Below are 16,159 nucleotides of genomic sequence, written 5' to 3' on the forward strand. Positions count from 1 at the left end.
CCCCCTCTAGTTTTTTATGTTTTTCTTCTGTTTCTTCAGTTTCTGTTAAATTAAAAAAAAATAAAAAAAATAAATATATATATATATATATATATATATATATATATATATATATATATATATATATATATATATATATATATATATATATATATATAAGTGCCACGGTGCTGTATTTTTGTCACATTGCCCTCTTCTAGCTTAGAGAAAGTGAGTAATAAGCCCACATCTCTGTGTTGGTAAACCCAGGCATAGCCGTGAGGCAGCTGTGACACTGTTTTGGCAGTTCCTAATTGGAGCTTTAACCTCTAAGCCTTTTTGAAAACAAACAGCAGATATTGACCTTCAAGAAAATGCAGGTTTAGTGCAGGAACCCGTATGGGGGGGATGTGTGCGGGTGGTTAGAGCGCAGAGCTGTGCTGTCAGGAGGGATTTGGGTGTGAAGAGGCAGGAGCCTTGGGCTGGGCTTTAAGCCCCAGTTGTGTGGCTGCTATTTTGGTTGAAGCTGATTATGGTGGAGTGAACCGTTACGTCCCCATCCACTTTGATCCACTTCCCCACTTGCTGCCGTCTGCTCCCTGGCCAGGGTAATGTCCAATTACAGTAGCATGTGAGGAGCTAAAGAGAAGAATCCCAGCTTTCCCCCTCATCATGCTACGGATTAATGCACTTATCCTTGCCTGACCCTGCACCAGTCTGATTAAAGGGCTCATTAGGAATACTTTTTACATTTTTAGAGACGTGCTGTTTTAATGTTTACCCAGTTCATATAATTCATACCTGGAAAAAAATGCATTTAATGACTTTACATAGTATGGGCAACATGTCTGGACAATTGCTTTTTCCAACATTTCTTCTGCAATCAAGGCTTTTTATAAGGAGTTTTCAGGATTAACTCTACTCTTTAAAGAAGTCTTTACAGTGCATGTTGGACCTAGATCATAAAAACTATTCTAACTAATCACACAGATTTTGGAAGTCAATATAAACAGATTTGATTCAAAGTAATTTTGGAGCATGTCTATTGGCCCATTCATTCATTCATTCATTGTGAAATTTTGTGTTCAAATTTTAGATACATGTTTTTAATTGGACAGCAATGTACATATGATGTACCTATTCATGTTGGGTAATATTTAACACTGACTCCGTAAGTCACAAGTTCTAAATGGAAACTCATTCCCCCACTGTTTTTCTCCATGCCTCATTCCCCTGTTGGATCAAAAAAACTCAAACACAATGGTATCCTCAGTTTTCAGGTCAAGGTCCATTGAGGCCCTGCAACACACAGCAAAAGTGTTGTTATATGTAAATGAGGTGCAACTGGAGACCTGATGGTGGGTCAGACCTGTTCTTTAACCTGTTAAATGGACATGGGCTCACTGGCAGACCTAAAGTTTTATGACACACTTTTTAAGAATAGCCCTACTTATTTGCACTGATGTCCCTGAAGTTACAGAATAACAAGGCTTAATATATAATAAGCCAGGGATTTTAAGGGGTTGATTTGCAAAGCACTTTAGTTTTAAACGTGCTACATTAAGACATTTTACTTGTTACATAGCTGTCCGATAAAACATGTGATATAACATAGCTGTCCGATATAACATCAAAAACAAACACACACATGCGCGCACACATTTTGAAACTGATTCACAAGACACAGACAAACACAGCAGCTTTCCTACAGTTTTAATATGTAGACACTGCTTACAACCTGTGAATTCAGCTACTTTAATATAAACCCAGGTGTACAGTTGTGCACCAGAGGCGATTGCTCTAAGACTGCAAGGGAAGCTCAGCTTCCCCTAAAATGTCAAAAAATAAGTGATCAAATATATACTGTTGTGTGTACATGTCATTGAATTAATATGCACAACAACGCGCTCAACTTTTTTTTTCAGAATCAGCTTCTTATCACTGGTAAATACGTGGCTTTCCCGCAGCTTCACAGTGCTTTAAACAGTGAAGCAGCGAAGTGCAGGGAAACAACACGAGTTATTGGATAAATGCTGGGCTTTGTCCCGCCCATCGGACGCTCAGCGTCTCTGGGGGTCTATGGGGCAGTGGGCTGGCCTGGACGCTCAGCTTCTGCATGATGATTGGATGATCTGTGTGAGGCTGAATCCCTTTTTGATTGACAGCGAAATAAGCGAATCAGTGATCCTTTGGTGTAAAGATCCATGGGAGAATTACATTTTCATTCTGTTCTGAGTTGAACCGGAGACTTTCTTAAACCTCTTAGCGGCATTTTCTTTGTTAAAAACGACTAGCGACAAGTCGAGCTTCTATTTCTGGTGGGTTTTTTGTAGCTGCTTGTGTTTGGAGACTGACTTCTATTGCAGTTTCTGTCCAGCGGGTGCTGCTGAGCCCCTCCACCGTGACAAAGCACTCACAGGCGGACACACTTCACATGGGCCAAGGCTGTGGAAGCAGCCTAGCTCTGCTGGCCATTGAGAGGACACTAGTCAAGTCCCTGGAAAAGATGCCTTGTTGGTACGACAGGGTCATAGATCATTTTCTTAAAAAAGAACGGAGGGTAGAATTTACGTATAAATAAACTGACACATTTTATGATGTAGGCCGAAATTGAGCTTCCCCTCCTTGAAAGACCAGCATCCGCCACTGTTGTGCACATAGTTTGTATAATCTCTATAGAAAATCTTTGCCAGTAAAATGGGACAATATATATAATAGAGGTCTTCAAATCCAGACTTAGAAACCAGGTTCCAGGCCGGGATTTTAAAATGGCTGGCTGGAATTACACTATAGTTGCAACTGCGAATGCACCTGACTGGCCAGGTAGTGCCATATCGGTCAGCCATTTTAAAGTACCCGACTGAAACCTGGATCAAAGGTCTGAATTTGAAGACCTCTGCTTGTCCCCATATGAGTCTAAGGTCACCATGCCAAATGTCAAAAGCTAGAGGGAAATAGTCTCCCGGCACTGGGAGGTGGAGCCGCGGAACTAGTACATTTGGGCTTGGATAGCTTGGGGATTGTGATTCAAAAGATATCATCCAACATCAGAACCTGACTTCACTAATGCTGTCAGTGCTGAGTGCTCTCAAATCTCACATAAATGTTGTAGTGCCAAGCCCCTTTCCAGAAAAGTAGAGATTGTAGCAGGAAGAGACCTTTCATTCTTGACGAACAAGTATCCACAAACCTTTTCTCATATAGTATATAAACACACACACACACACCTTGGACCCCCTCAGTGAAGACAAATGTTTTAATCTGTAGGAAACAATCTCCCCAGCACCTGCTTGCAGAAAGAAACAGCCTCTAGGAGACAGCAGCACAGAGATGTAAATGAGCATTGCTCTGACACACAAGGCTACCATTTTGTTACATTTATGAACTCATTTATGCAGTTTAAAGCCCCATGCCTCATGAATATTCTAGTTTCATTTGCACACGGAAGGAGGGGGTCTTCTCAATATTCATCATACTATGTGGGTGTGTATGAGGAGGAATGGCTGCAGGAGACAGAAAGACGTCTGTGGGTGTGTGGGGGGAGGGTGGGTGTTACAAACCGGATTCCAAAAAAGTTGGGACACTAAACAAATTGTGAATAAAAACTGAATTCAATGATGTGAAGATGGCAAATGTCAATATTTTATTCGTAATAGAACATAAATGACAGATCAAAAGTTTAACCTGAGTAAATGTAACATTTTAAAAGAAAAATATGTTGATTCAAAATTTCATGGCGTCAACAAATCCCAAAAAAGTTGGGACAAGGCCATTTTTTACCACTGTGTGGCATCCCCCCTTCTTCTTACACCACTCAGACGTCTGTGGACAGAGGAGACCAGTTTCTCAAGTTTAGAAATAGGAATGCTCTCCCATTCATGTCTAATACAGGCCTCTAACTGTTCAATCATCTTGGGCCTTCTTTGTCGCACCTTCCTCTTTATGATGCGCCAAATGCTCTCTATAGGTGAAAGATCTGGACTGCAGGCTGGCCATTTCAGTACCCGGATCCTTCTCCTACGTAGCCATGATGTTGTGATTGCTGCAGAATGTAGTCTAGCATTATCTTGTTGAAAAATGCAGGGTCTTCCCTGAAAGAGATGACGTCTAGATGGGAGCATATGTTGTTCTAGAACCTGAACATAGTTCTCTGCATTAATGGTGCATTTCCACACATGCAAGCTGCCCATGCCACAAGCACTCATGCAACCCCATACCATCAGTGATGCAGGCTTCTGAACGGAGCGTTGATAACAACTTGGGTTATCCTTGTCCTCTCTGGTCCGGATGACATGGCGTCCCAGTGTTCCATAAAGAACTTCAAATTGTGACTCATCTGACCACAGAACAGTCTTCCATTTTGCCACACTCCATTTTAAAAGACCCCTGGCCCAGTGCAAACGTCTGAGCTTGTGGAGCTTGCTTAGAAATGGCTTCCTCCTTGCACTGTAGAGTTTCAGCTGGCAACGGCGGATGGCACAGTGGATTGTGTTCACTGACAATGCTTTCTGGAAGTATTCCTGAGCCCATTCTGTTATTTCCTTGACAGTGGCATTCCTGTTTGAGGTGCAGTGACGTTTAAGGGCCCCGAGATCACAAACATCCAGTAGAGTTTTACGGCCTTGACCCTTACGCACAGCAATTGTTCCAGATTCTCTGAATCTTTTGATGATGTTATGCATGGTTGATGATAATAACTTAAAAGTCTTAAAAAGTCTATTTTACGCTGGGTAACACCATTCTGGTATTGCTGCACTATCTTTCTGCGCAACAATGGTGGAATTGGTAATCCTCTTACCATCTTGGCTTCAGAGAGACACTGACACTCTGAGAAGCTCTTTTTATACCCAGTCATGTTGTCAATTGAACTAATTAGTGTTAATTGGTCTACCAGCTGTTCGTTATATGCTCAATTTCCTTTTTCCAGCCACTTATTGCTACTTGTCCCACCTTTTTTGGGATTTGTTGACACTGTGAAATTTTGAATCAACATATTTTTCCTTTAAAATGTTACATTTACTCAGATTAAACTTTTGATTTGTCATCTATGTTCTATTACGAAAATATTGACATTTGCCATCTCCACATCATTGCATTCAGTTTTTATTCACAATTTGTTTAGTGTCCCAACGTTTTTGGAATCCGGTTTGTACATACCTTTGAGTTTTGTGTGTGTGTGTGTGTGTACATATATATCAACAGTTTGAAATTTCTTGTTAATTTTTTTTATGTCCTATGTATACTAAATCTCATAAACATGACACCAGGAGATATTTTGTGGAAGTTTTTTTACACTATTGGATGGATTACAGGTTATTTACTGTACATGAATTTATACTGTTATTATTTACAGTACATTTATTTTAAGCTAGATGATTTGGTCAGCACTGTCCGGTGTACAGTTTTAATTGGTCTGTTATAAGTGTTTATATTTCCAATTAATATTCTGGACACATGAAACACTATATGTAAATTATGAAATTGCTCTGTTGTTGGTTTGTTGGTTAAATCAGTCTACTCCCAGTGTTCAAACCTTTGCTTGTTTTTGTGTGTGTGTGTGTGTGTGTATTTCTGTTTACTTTCTGTGTGTATTAACACCATAGGAATCACCTCCTGCAATTCCATTCTCTGCATGTCTATATCAGGCAGGGCAGTTTAGGGCTGTTTTGTGTGTTTTTTTTCATTATCACATTATCCCTCTCCATCTCCGAGTGTGTGTGCTGAATGTAGATGCTTGGGGAGTGTGTGAAACAGACAAAGTTCTCTCTTATCTCATTCTAACAGTTATGCTTTGAAGAGAAGCTGACAAATGCTTCACTCACAGCAAATGAGCATTTTGCCAAACAGGCTAATATTCTGTATTAGATGTGTGTGTGTGTGTGTGTGTGTGTGTGTGTGTGTGTGTGTGTATTCTAAGCATCATATTTAGAAATCATATATTAATTCCAACTGCATTAGGTCTGGATGCTCAATCAGCATTCTACTTGACAGTACACTGTATACCCAAATGTTTGTAGACATTCTCTTATTTGTGAGTTCAGCAAATTTACAGTGCACCTGTTGTAAATAAAGTGTATAAACTCTAAACATTAGTGTGCATCTAGACATACGTCTTAAAATGTTTGAGAATCAAACACACAAACCAAGCTTATCTCTGAAAGCTGTTATTTCCTGTGAGCTTCACGACGATCACAGACAAAGTTAGGAGTCTACCACTGTATTGGTATGAAGTTAAAACTATTCTCATTACTATATAAAAATGAGCAAATTATTATTTGGTGAATATAAAAATATTCACAGTTGCACACCTTGAAAAATAATATATAAAGAAATGTTTAATATAGGGTATAGATATGCATAAGATATTTTGAAAATAATACAGCACAACAGCACTAGTAGATTTGAATGTTCTTGCACCCACCCACCATCAAACTGATGGTACATGGAGATACTATTTAGCTCAATATTTTCTGTGTTGTTTTTTTTCCCTATTTGTAGGTCTGTATATTGGAGAGTGTTGTTATATATAAAAAATATATATAAAAATCTGGACGCATAAGAATCACTACAACTTCTTTAAATGCTAAGATGAGCACCAGTCGATGGACTGTTTACAGAGCTGGCGACTTAGAGAAGCCGCTTTGATCAAAAAAGCAGAGTCAGTAGAAATGCTGAAAAATATCTCCATTTTCAGACTCTCGCTGCTTGTGCTCTTAATATTGAAACTAACACCTCAGGTTGCCAGATTTCTCATTTGGACTTCTCTTGAGTCCTGAGATTTACACCTATATGTAGACATTCTCTGTTAACAGCAAGCACTTGCTTTAAAAAAAATGCACACAATTCTATGGGTCAAGTATGATTTACACACAGTATAATATATCTTAAATCTGCAAAACACATATAGAGGAGATTAACACAAGTCTCATGCAAATATGCCTATATTCATTCATTCATTATCTGTAACCGCTTATCCAATTCAGGGTCATGGTGGGTCCAGAGCCTACCTGGAATCATTGGGCACAAGGCAGGAATACACCCTGGAGGGGGCGCAAGTCCTTCACAGGGCAACACAGACACACATTCACTCACACCTACGGACACTTTTTGAGTCGCCAATCCACCTACCAACGTGTGTTTTTGGACTGTGGGAGGAAACCGGAGCACCCGGAGGAAACCCACGTGGACACAGGGAGAACACACCAACTCCTCACAGACAGTCACCCGGAGCGGGAATCGAACCCACAACCTCCTGTGTGACTGCGACACTACCTGCTGCGCCACTGTGCCGCCCATATGCCTATATATTTATATATACACAAGGTTTAAGTGCATTTACTCTCCACTACCTATTTGGGAACACAGACTTTGTACAAACTGCATTAAATATAATGGGAGGCTGTGGGGCAGCTACAAATAAGCCTTTTTTTTATGTTACCATTGTTTATGTATATATGGGTCTCTTGGCCATTGTCTTGTAATAACTTGGCAGCAGCACATGTATTTTAAATTATTGTATAATAAACACACCCATGGAAAGCCCCGCCCCTGAAGTTGACAGGATTGGTTCTTTATTTTGTGATGTAAAAAAAACACTGGCTTTGTGAATTCACCTGTTTTTATGCTTTATTGGGAGCACTACATTCATCTACATCTTTTAACGTATCGTTACTATCCAATATAAAAACATGTATCTGCATGTTTGTCCTTTTGTTTTCGTTTAACCCAGCAGCAGTCCTTTACATTGTGTGAAAATTTTGTGATGAATGGACCAATGGGAATGCTCCAGAATTACTTGGAATCATTTTTATACATTGACATCCACTGAAAATTAAGGTTTTCATTTTTAATTCTTCTATAAAACTGCTTTTTTAAGAGTAACGTTTTTCTTCACAGACATTTTAATAAGAATTCTCTGGAGTCTCGTTTTTTTTTTTTTTTATTTTTTTTTTTTTATATTTTTTGATACGGAACAGTAGCTGATAGGTTGGGTTCTGGAAAGTGGCAGGTAGCCTGTTCGTCATCTGTGTTGAACCTGTGAGCCCTTTATTTTATTCAACAAAATCAGCATTCCCTGAACCACTTAATGATAAGCTTCATGAAAAGTTGTATAGACTGCTCCATCTCAGACATGTAAAGGAGCTTTGGCACATTAAATTAGAGTGGTGTATGAGATTGATGAGGTAGTTTGCTTGTGTAATATGATGTTGCAGGAGTCCAATGCCGCCCTCTCTTCATCTCATTTGGTCCTCCGTCACGCTTCTATTTTTCCTCTTCACCCTCCCTGGTTCTGTGTGTGTAATCACACTCTGGGGAAATCACGGCAAGCACTTCAGCTCTGCCAAGGAATCACCCAGTGTCCAGTGTGTGTGACTGTGACTAAGCTCTGACCACAGGTTCAAGTACATATCTATTACTATATGAACTGTAAACAAAGCAGTATCTAACGTATGTAGTGACCCATGCTTTATGGGTGAAGAAAAGACATAGTCCATCCATTGCCTTAAGCTTTAGACTGATTCTAACCACAGCCCTTAATGCAGATACATTGAATCCCCAAGAGGATGTTTAAGATTTAATAGCCTTTAATAATCTCTCTCTCTCTCTCTCTCTCTCTAGGCCACTCTTCCAATGTGCCGGTCAGTGATGCGGACCAGCGTAACCATGGTGATGACTACACAGGTCTGACTCCGGACTGCTCCCCTCCTTCCCCTGATACCGCTCTGAAGAACATTGAGAGAGTCATCCGCCCCCAGGTACACACACACACACACACACACACAAAATCAACTGCACTCACACTCCTGTGCATCCATTATGCTTTTATTCCCTTCTCAAGGTTAATAGGGCTATTTGAGATGGAACAGTGTCAGGGTGTAATCTTCTGAGCATTCTTTAAAATGTGCACACATATACATTTTAAAGCACACACACACACACACACACAATTCTTGTTATTCCCTGTTGTTCCCTGCACTCATATACCACCCTGTGTGTTAAATGTAAAAAAGGCATAAATAGTTAATACACTATCATCAAGTTAATTAAAGCAAATAACTGTGGGGCTTGGATTGGGTTTATCAGCCTGTCACAACCTGACCCTATACTTCTCCTTAATTCTTGGAACTTATTCAATAAATGTTTGAACATTTTGATTATTAAATTTGTTCAAACAGGGTTTAAGCTTAAATTTAGATTGCTGCTTATTTTCTAGCCACATATTATTTCATAGTTGTTTATATTTTCATTATCTAAGATACAGTGATGCTATAAATTAGAGTACATGAAAACTACTAGAGTATTACCAGGTTTAGTTTGGCACTTGCCTGGCATGGTGTCATTTTCACACGCCTTCAGGTTCAAGTCCCAGCCTCAGGTCACAGTCTGTTAAGAGTTCTCCCCATGTCTTTCCTCCCACATTCTAAAAACACATGCTGGTAGGTGATTGGCTTTGGGAAATGGTCCACAGGTGTGTGTGTGTGAGAGAGAGAGAGAGAGAGAGACTGAGTGAATGTGCGGTGCCCTGTGATGGACTGGCACCCCATCCAGGGTGTGTTCTTTCCTTGCGCCCAGTGATTCTGTGACCCTGATCTGGATAAAGCAGTTACAGAAGATTAAGTGTGACACTGGGTGACTTTGGGTCAGTTTTGGAATCAAAACTTGTTTAAGTAGAGTCATTTAGCTTGATTTGACCAGCATTTTCTCAGGCTTGGTTTGGGTTTGAGTCCAAGAGAACATTCTCAAGCTGTATTCTCTCTCTCTCTCTCTCTCTCTCTCTCTCTCTCTCCTGCACGCTCTCTCTCTTCTTCTCTCCTCCTCTCTCTCTCGCTCTCTGTATGTGGTGTGTTATTGTGTGTAGTCTGGCTGTGAGTGATTGGAGAGATCCTTCCTTTTCCTCCCTCTCTCTCTCTCTCGTGTGCTGTTTGCTGGGTTCTATCAGAGAGCTGCTTGCCATCTTTTTATTTCTTTTGTGTGTCTATTTTTCTGGGGCTGGACCTCCCCCTGAATCTCAGACACACTGCATGGTGGGGGTTCCCACATGCCGCTGTGTGTTTTATCAACCCTCACATGGGTGGTAATACAACGTAACAGTACACGTGGTTTTGGTGTGTGTGTGTGTGAGAGAGAGAGAGACAGAGAGAGAGAATAAAGTAGTGAGATTTAAAGCTGTGAGACTCTTTAATGCTGTAGTACTTAATGCTTATCTCATAAGCCAAACTTATCATTAAAACTGGAACTAATGTCAGTTAGTAACCGTTTCAAACTTAGCAGCCTTCACACATTAAATCCTAATTAACAGAACTAACAACCATAAGACATCAATAGTCATTACAGACATTTAACTGTAGTATTTAAAAGTGATTATGTAGTAATTATATAATGGATTACAGCCATTCTGAATGGACAGGTTAAACTCAGATTAGAAAATAGGATGGTAATTCCTTTTAAAAGGCTGTACATTCATATAATATATTATTTTCATATTTTCAAATTAAGCATATGTACTATACCCTATATATATACTATAATATAAACAAACTGACAAGCATCTACCAAACAACAAAACATACTCTACATAACGCAGTCGAATATATATATGTTATACAGAAATGAACACCAAAGTCCATCCATCCATTATCTGTAACCGCTTATCCAATTTAGGGTCACGGGGGGTCCAGAGCCTACCTGGAATCATCGGGCGCAAGGCTGGAATACACCCTGGAGGGGACGCCAGTCCTTCACAGGGAAACACAGACACACACATTCACTCACACCTACGGACACTTTAGAGTCGCCAATCCACCTGCAACGTGTGTTTTTGGACTGTGGGAGGAAACCGGAGCACCCGGAGGAAACCCACGCGGACAACACACCAACTCCTCACAGACAGTCACCCGGAGCGGGAATCGAACCCACAACCTCCGGTTCCTGGAGCTGTGTGACTGCGACACTACCTGCTGCGCCACCGTGCCGCCCTGAACACCAAAGTAGTATACTAAAATGAGATACAATATCAGACCAGTACTGGTATCAAACTAGGTCCCTTTCATATTATTCAGAACAGGTCCCCAAACTGTCCAGAAGTGTTTCAGAGATCTGGGTTCGTAATGAGTTTTAATTTTAACAAATCAGCTAAACTAATTATGAAAAAAAAATCATTTCAAACACAAGTATGTTGTCATATGGTGTCATATACCATTTTTCAGTAACAAAGTATTTTCTTAAATTACAGTATGTTTTTGTATTTTTTTGCTGTGAATTCTGGAAGCTCACATCCATATTTAACAATTCACAGTAAGTTCAATGTTACAAGTAAATTTTCCAGAATTCCTTACAATCTCTAAAGAAGTAAAATGAGAAAAAGTAGAGGGTCATTTATAATAAAAAAAAGAAAATAACCCCAAACATACGGTATAAGATTAATTGAAAAAGAAAATGTATTCTGTAAGTTAAAATGCCATAGACGTAATAGAAAACTGAAATAGTAAGACATATGCCTCTAATGCTGTATGTTTAAGAGGAGGAGCCAGTGAATCAGTAGGTGATTGTTGTGGTTGGAGCTATAGCTACAATATAGAGTAGAGGCATGTTGTCTGATGGTGAATGTATAAGTGGTGGAGTTGTTGCGGGCTTTAGCTGTACTATCTATAGCAGAGTTCTAAACTACAGACCTTGGATCCAGGTATACGAACGGGGTTTTAAAATGGCCGCCTGGTATGACACTACAGCTGAAACTGGTAATGCACCTGATTGGCCAGGTGTAGTGTCATACCAGTCAGCCATTGTAAAATCTTAGCCTGGAACCTGGATCAAATGTCTGGATTTGAAGACCTCTCATCTATAGCGTGAAGCTGCAGTTGGGCAAGTGTTGCTAGGGTGGACTGGGTCTTGGTGCTGTAGAGCACATTTTGTGTTGTAGAGCACATTACTGGATACAGTTTTTTACACCGCCATTCTTTATTTCCTCACTCAAAACTAAACCTTGCATCTAATTATTATTATTATTATTATTATTATTATTATTATTATTATTATTATTCTGGAGTATCAGCTGCTCATGTTAAAAATTTCTCTCTTGGGAGAATGTGTTCCATAACTTCTGTTGAAAAGCGTGATTTTTTTTCTCTTGCCAGATACTAGGTTCTGTTTCAGCAGTGACAATATACTGCCTTTTACCAAACAGTTATTAAATTGTCCAGTTCAGCAGTGTAAGTGACTTTTTCTACACGATTACATATTTAATTTTGCTGGATACTAGCCATGGTGAAATCATTTGTTTTCCTCATTGAGCATCTGGGCACATTCTGTTCCCAAATAAATGTTAAGTGTCATAACTGTTGTTATGAAAACACCCAGAGGTCCCACACTGGAAAACTGCTGCTCCAACAATTTAGGAGCAGATATATTTGGTGGATTTAAAGCTTTGTACTCATGCTCCATTAGGCTCCAGTGAAGGGCTCCAGGGGAGACTCAGTTTGAGACAAACTGATAAAGTAAGGCCTCATTCATTGACACGAGTGTGTGTGGACTGACCGATCGCATGTCATTAGGGCATTCAGCTCCAAAACACACGGCTTACACTTCAAGATCTAATGGTTTGTTTTGAAGTAGCTGCTCAGATTTCATTAACGGATCTCCTTGAGGAATCTTTAGTTGTTCAGATCAGTCTGAAAATGAGCCGAAATAAACGGAATCACTAGAGATACGATCACTCAAAAAAGCAAATGGAGTCATATCATTTTAAGGATAAACTCATTACATACCCTTATGATTTGTGACTCCTGTTCTTAAATTAGTATTTCAACAGAACACCACTACCCATCAGAGGTTTTCACTTCAATTAAATGTGTCTAATTATAACCATATGGAGGATAGTAGTCAGTGCAAAAATGCCCAGCTGATGTTTTGCATGTTAATGTAGGAACAGTGCAACATACTGTTTTAGTCATCTTTATTGGCACCCTTGTTAGTTGAAATACGATGCACAATATCTCCTGTAATAAAGAGGCCAGGTAAAATCTATGGGCTCCAAAAAAGTTACATAGTGCAGTTTCTGCAGTGCTGAACCAGGATTGGCAACAGCAGAGGCTCTGTTCTCCCTATTACAGGTCAGTGAAGCAACACAGTGATTCTGAAGCTGTAATTTTAAGGTAGAAATACTACCTAATGTTGCTTTAATCAGTAACATTTAAAAAGGGAAATGTGTGGTAGTAGTACAACAACTGAAAATCTAAGACACATTTATTGGCATCTTACAAACAGTTCAGTTAAGTTAACTGGACTTAAAGCTGTCATTGTACATCCCTGTTTGTCTTTGACAATCGCAAAGACAATAAAGCTATCTGAGACAGGCACAAAGATAATCATCATTACCAAGTATAAACAGTCAGAAGGGTACAAGGATATCAGGTACCCATGAAACTGTAAAGAACCCTTCAGGACATTGGACAGTGTTAATTCTGCTGAAGCAGGAGGCAACTGTTGAAAAACCTTAAAGCAAGACCATAAAGGCGACATATTATAAAGCAATCAAATTTGTAGAGCACGTACACATTCATTTGTGATTTCATTCATTTGTCCCATAAACTAACAAACTATGAAATAAAGTGAGCAACCATAGGACTTAATGATTTGTCCTGATTTTATGCTGCATCTGACATAAATGGCAAGAATGTCAGAATTGTCCAACCTCCTTTTCTGAGTTTCCCCAGTGAGAACGGTCGTTTTGAGCAGGATTGTTTAGAAAAGGGGAGATGTCCCTTTAAAAGCTGACCATCAGACATCTGGAGTACTAGATTTAACCTGTACCATGTGTTACACACTAAGCAATGAAGTTCTTCATATACCTATAAAAAAAAAACATCACAGTACTTCTGAGAAAATGTTCTGTGTACTGATGAAACCAAAAATAGAGCCCTTGGGCAAAGCAGGCCAATGACTTCTGTATATGTGAAAAGAAAGGAAGAAATATAGTCAGGGTTCCCTAAGGTTATGGGCTGCTTTTCTGCTTTTGGCTGGGGAGGTTGTGAACCTATTAAATGACTCATGAAATCAAGTAATTGCCATAGCATTTTAGTACAAACTGTCTTACCCAGTGTCAAAAAGCTACAGTCAAGCAAGACTTCAGCATGAATGACCTGAACTGGCCAGTATCTAGTTTAAAACTTTGAAAGGATCTGAAATCTGCTGTTGGTAGAAAGATTAAAGAGATTGAACTAACGATGAGTGGGAAAAAAACTGCCAGCAGAGAGGTGCAAGGAGCTTAGAGGTGGCTACAGTGGTGCAATGGTTAGTGCAACTAACACAATTTTCTAATGTGAAATATGACAGGTACATTTAAAGGAATCCTAAATAATATTTTTACCTTAGAAATACAGCTTCAAAATCACTGTGATGGTTTACTGACCTGTAATAGGGAGAATAGAGCCTCTGCCATTGATACTGTGGGCTCAGCACTGCAAAAACTGCACTATGTAACTTTTGGAAGAGGGCAGATAACTACTCATCTCCCTACCCCTCTCCATTGATGCTGTAAACTGCTGTACATTTTCTTACACTAGGGGGAGCTCCAGGAGCAGTAAAACCCAAATCCAATAGTGTTTCTAAGACGTCTTTTGTGTTTTGTTTCATAAAGACATTTTATTGAAATAAACTGATTAACAAAAGTTAATACATTTATACTTATTTCTCAAAGTATTATAACTCAAATTAATAGACAAATAATCATTCACTCACTCACATATGGTTAGGAACCCATAAGGAAACATACGTACAAACACTTTGTGTCATTGTCAGTTATGATATAATACAGAAAGTATTCTGCTGTGACTGAACCACTCGTACCAGCTGTGCCACTCCAGCGCTGAGATTGATCCACCTCCCAAATCATACTTGCTGCGTGGTGGTCCTGTGGGGGTCCTGACCATTACATACATACATAAAGTATGCAGAGGATCAGGTGGACTACAACCTGTAATTGTAGAACTACAAAGTGCTCCTGTTTGTCAGCGGAGCTGATGAAGCGGACAATGACAGTTCAGTGTAAATATGTGCTATAAACACAGACTCATAAGGCAATGTTTTATCCATTCATTCATTCATTGTCTGTAACCACTTATCCAGTTCAGGGTCACAGTGGGTCCGGAGCCTACCCGGAATCACTAGGAGCAAGACGACAACACACCCTGGAGGGGGCACCAGTCTTTCACAGGGTGACACATACACACGTTCACTCACACCTACCAACATGTGATTTTGGACCATGGGAGGAAACCCGGGCACCTGGAGGAAACCCACATGGACACAGGGAGAACACACCAAACTCTTCACAGACAGTCACCTGGAGCAGGACTTGAACCCACAACCTCCGGGTCCCTGGAGCTGTGTGACTGCGACACTACCAACTGCTGCACCACAGTGCCGCCCACATTGTTCCCAGTTTAATTTTAAGATGCAAGTCAGATAAAGGACATGCATAAAATATCAAGTCAATATAAGTGAAGGGAAAAAAAACTCAGGTATTTTTTTAAAACTGGATTTCAAAATAGAATGTCAGAGACAGAAAGATGTACATAAAATGTGACTCGTAACAACCATGCAAGACCTGGTAGACCACCACATCTGTCACCATCAGCTAAAGACTATTTTAAGCTTTCATCTTTGAGAGACAGGAAAACATCAATCTCCTGTCTTGCTTCACATCTGAAATCAGCGGTGTAGCAGCCAACCAGTAATCATCTCCAAAAAGAATAAAAACTGTAGGGTTTTGTTGTTGTTGTTTTGCTTATAAATGTACTTAATGGCCACTGAGAGTAGAATTAAATAAATGAAGGAGAATCTCTGCACTGAGAGTGTGAAATCAATACAAACCTCTCTTCACCACTCTCTCTCTCTCTCTCTCTATGCTCAAACCCCTTCACAACACTAATTTTGGACACCTGCTGCTTGCTTTAAAACAAGCTGAAGATACACAGTTATTCTGCTGTTGGAGATAAACACATATAATGATGATAATACACTAGTTCTGCACACCTTCTCAGAGTGAAAACCCAAATTGTGGATGATTCTAAAATGACTGTGATTGAATTAAAATGTTCCAGAATATTGAAAACAATGGGGATTAAATTAATGCATATAACACGACAACAGATTAGGAAATGAGAACGAAAAGATAATGAGA

The 16,159-nt window shown here is 39.7% G+C and overlaps 1 protein-coding gene across 3 annotated transcripts in view; it reads left to right on the forward strand.

Annotated features, from left to right (window-relative positions):
• anks1b (ankyrin repeat and sterile alpha motif domain containing 1B) overlaps positions 1-16,159 on the forward strand; it is a 276,601-nt gene that overhangs the window by 143,773 nt on the left and 116,669 nt on the right. For all 3 annotated transcript variants that reach the window (XM_066667270.1, XM_066667271.1, XM_066667272.1), the window contains one exon: positions 8,599-8,735. In XM_066667270.1, the coding sequence (XP_066523367.1) occupies positions 8,599-8,735 (137 nt within the window). The remainder of the gene's footprint in view (positions 1-8,598; positions 8,736-16,159) is intronic.

The sequence above is a fragment of the Hoplias malabaricus genome, chromosome 4 (genome assembly GCF_029633855.1).
Source record: "Hoplias malabaricus isolate fHopMal1 chromosome 4, fHopMal1.hap1, whole genome shotgun sequence".
NCBI lineage: Eukaryota > Metazoa > Chordata > Actinopteri > Characiformes > Erythrinidae > Hoplias > Hoplias malabaricus.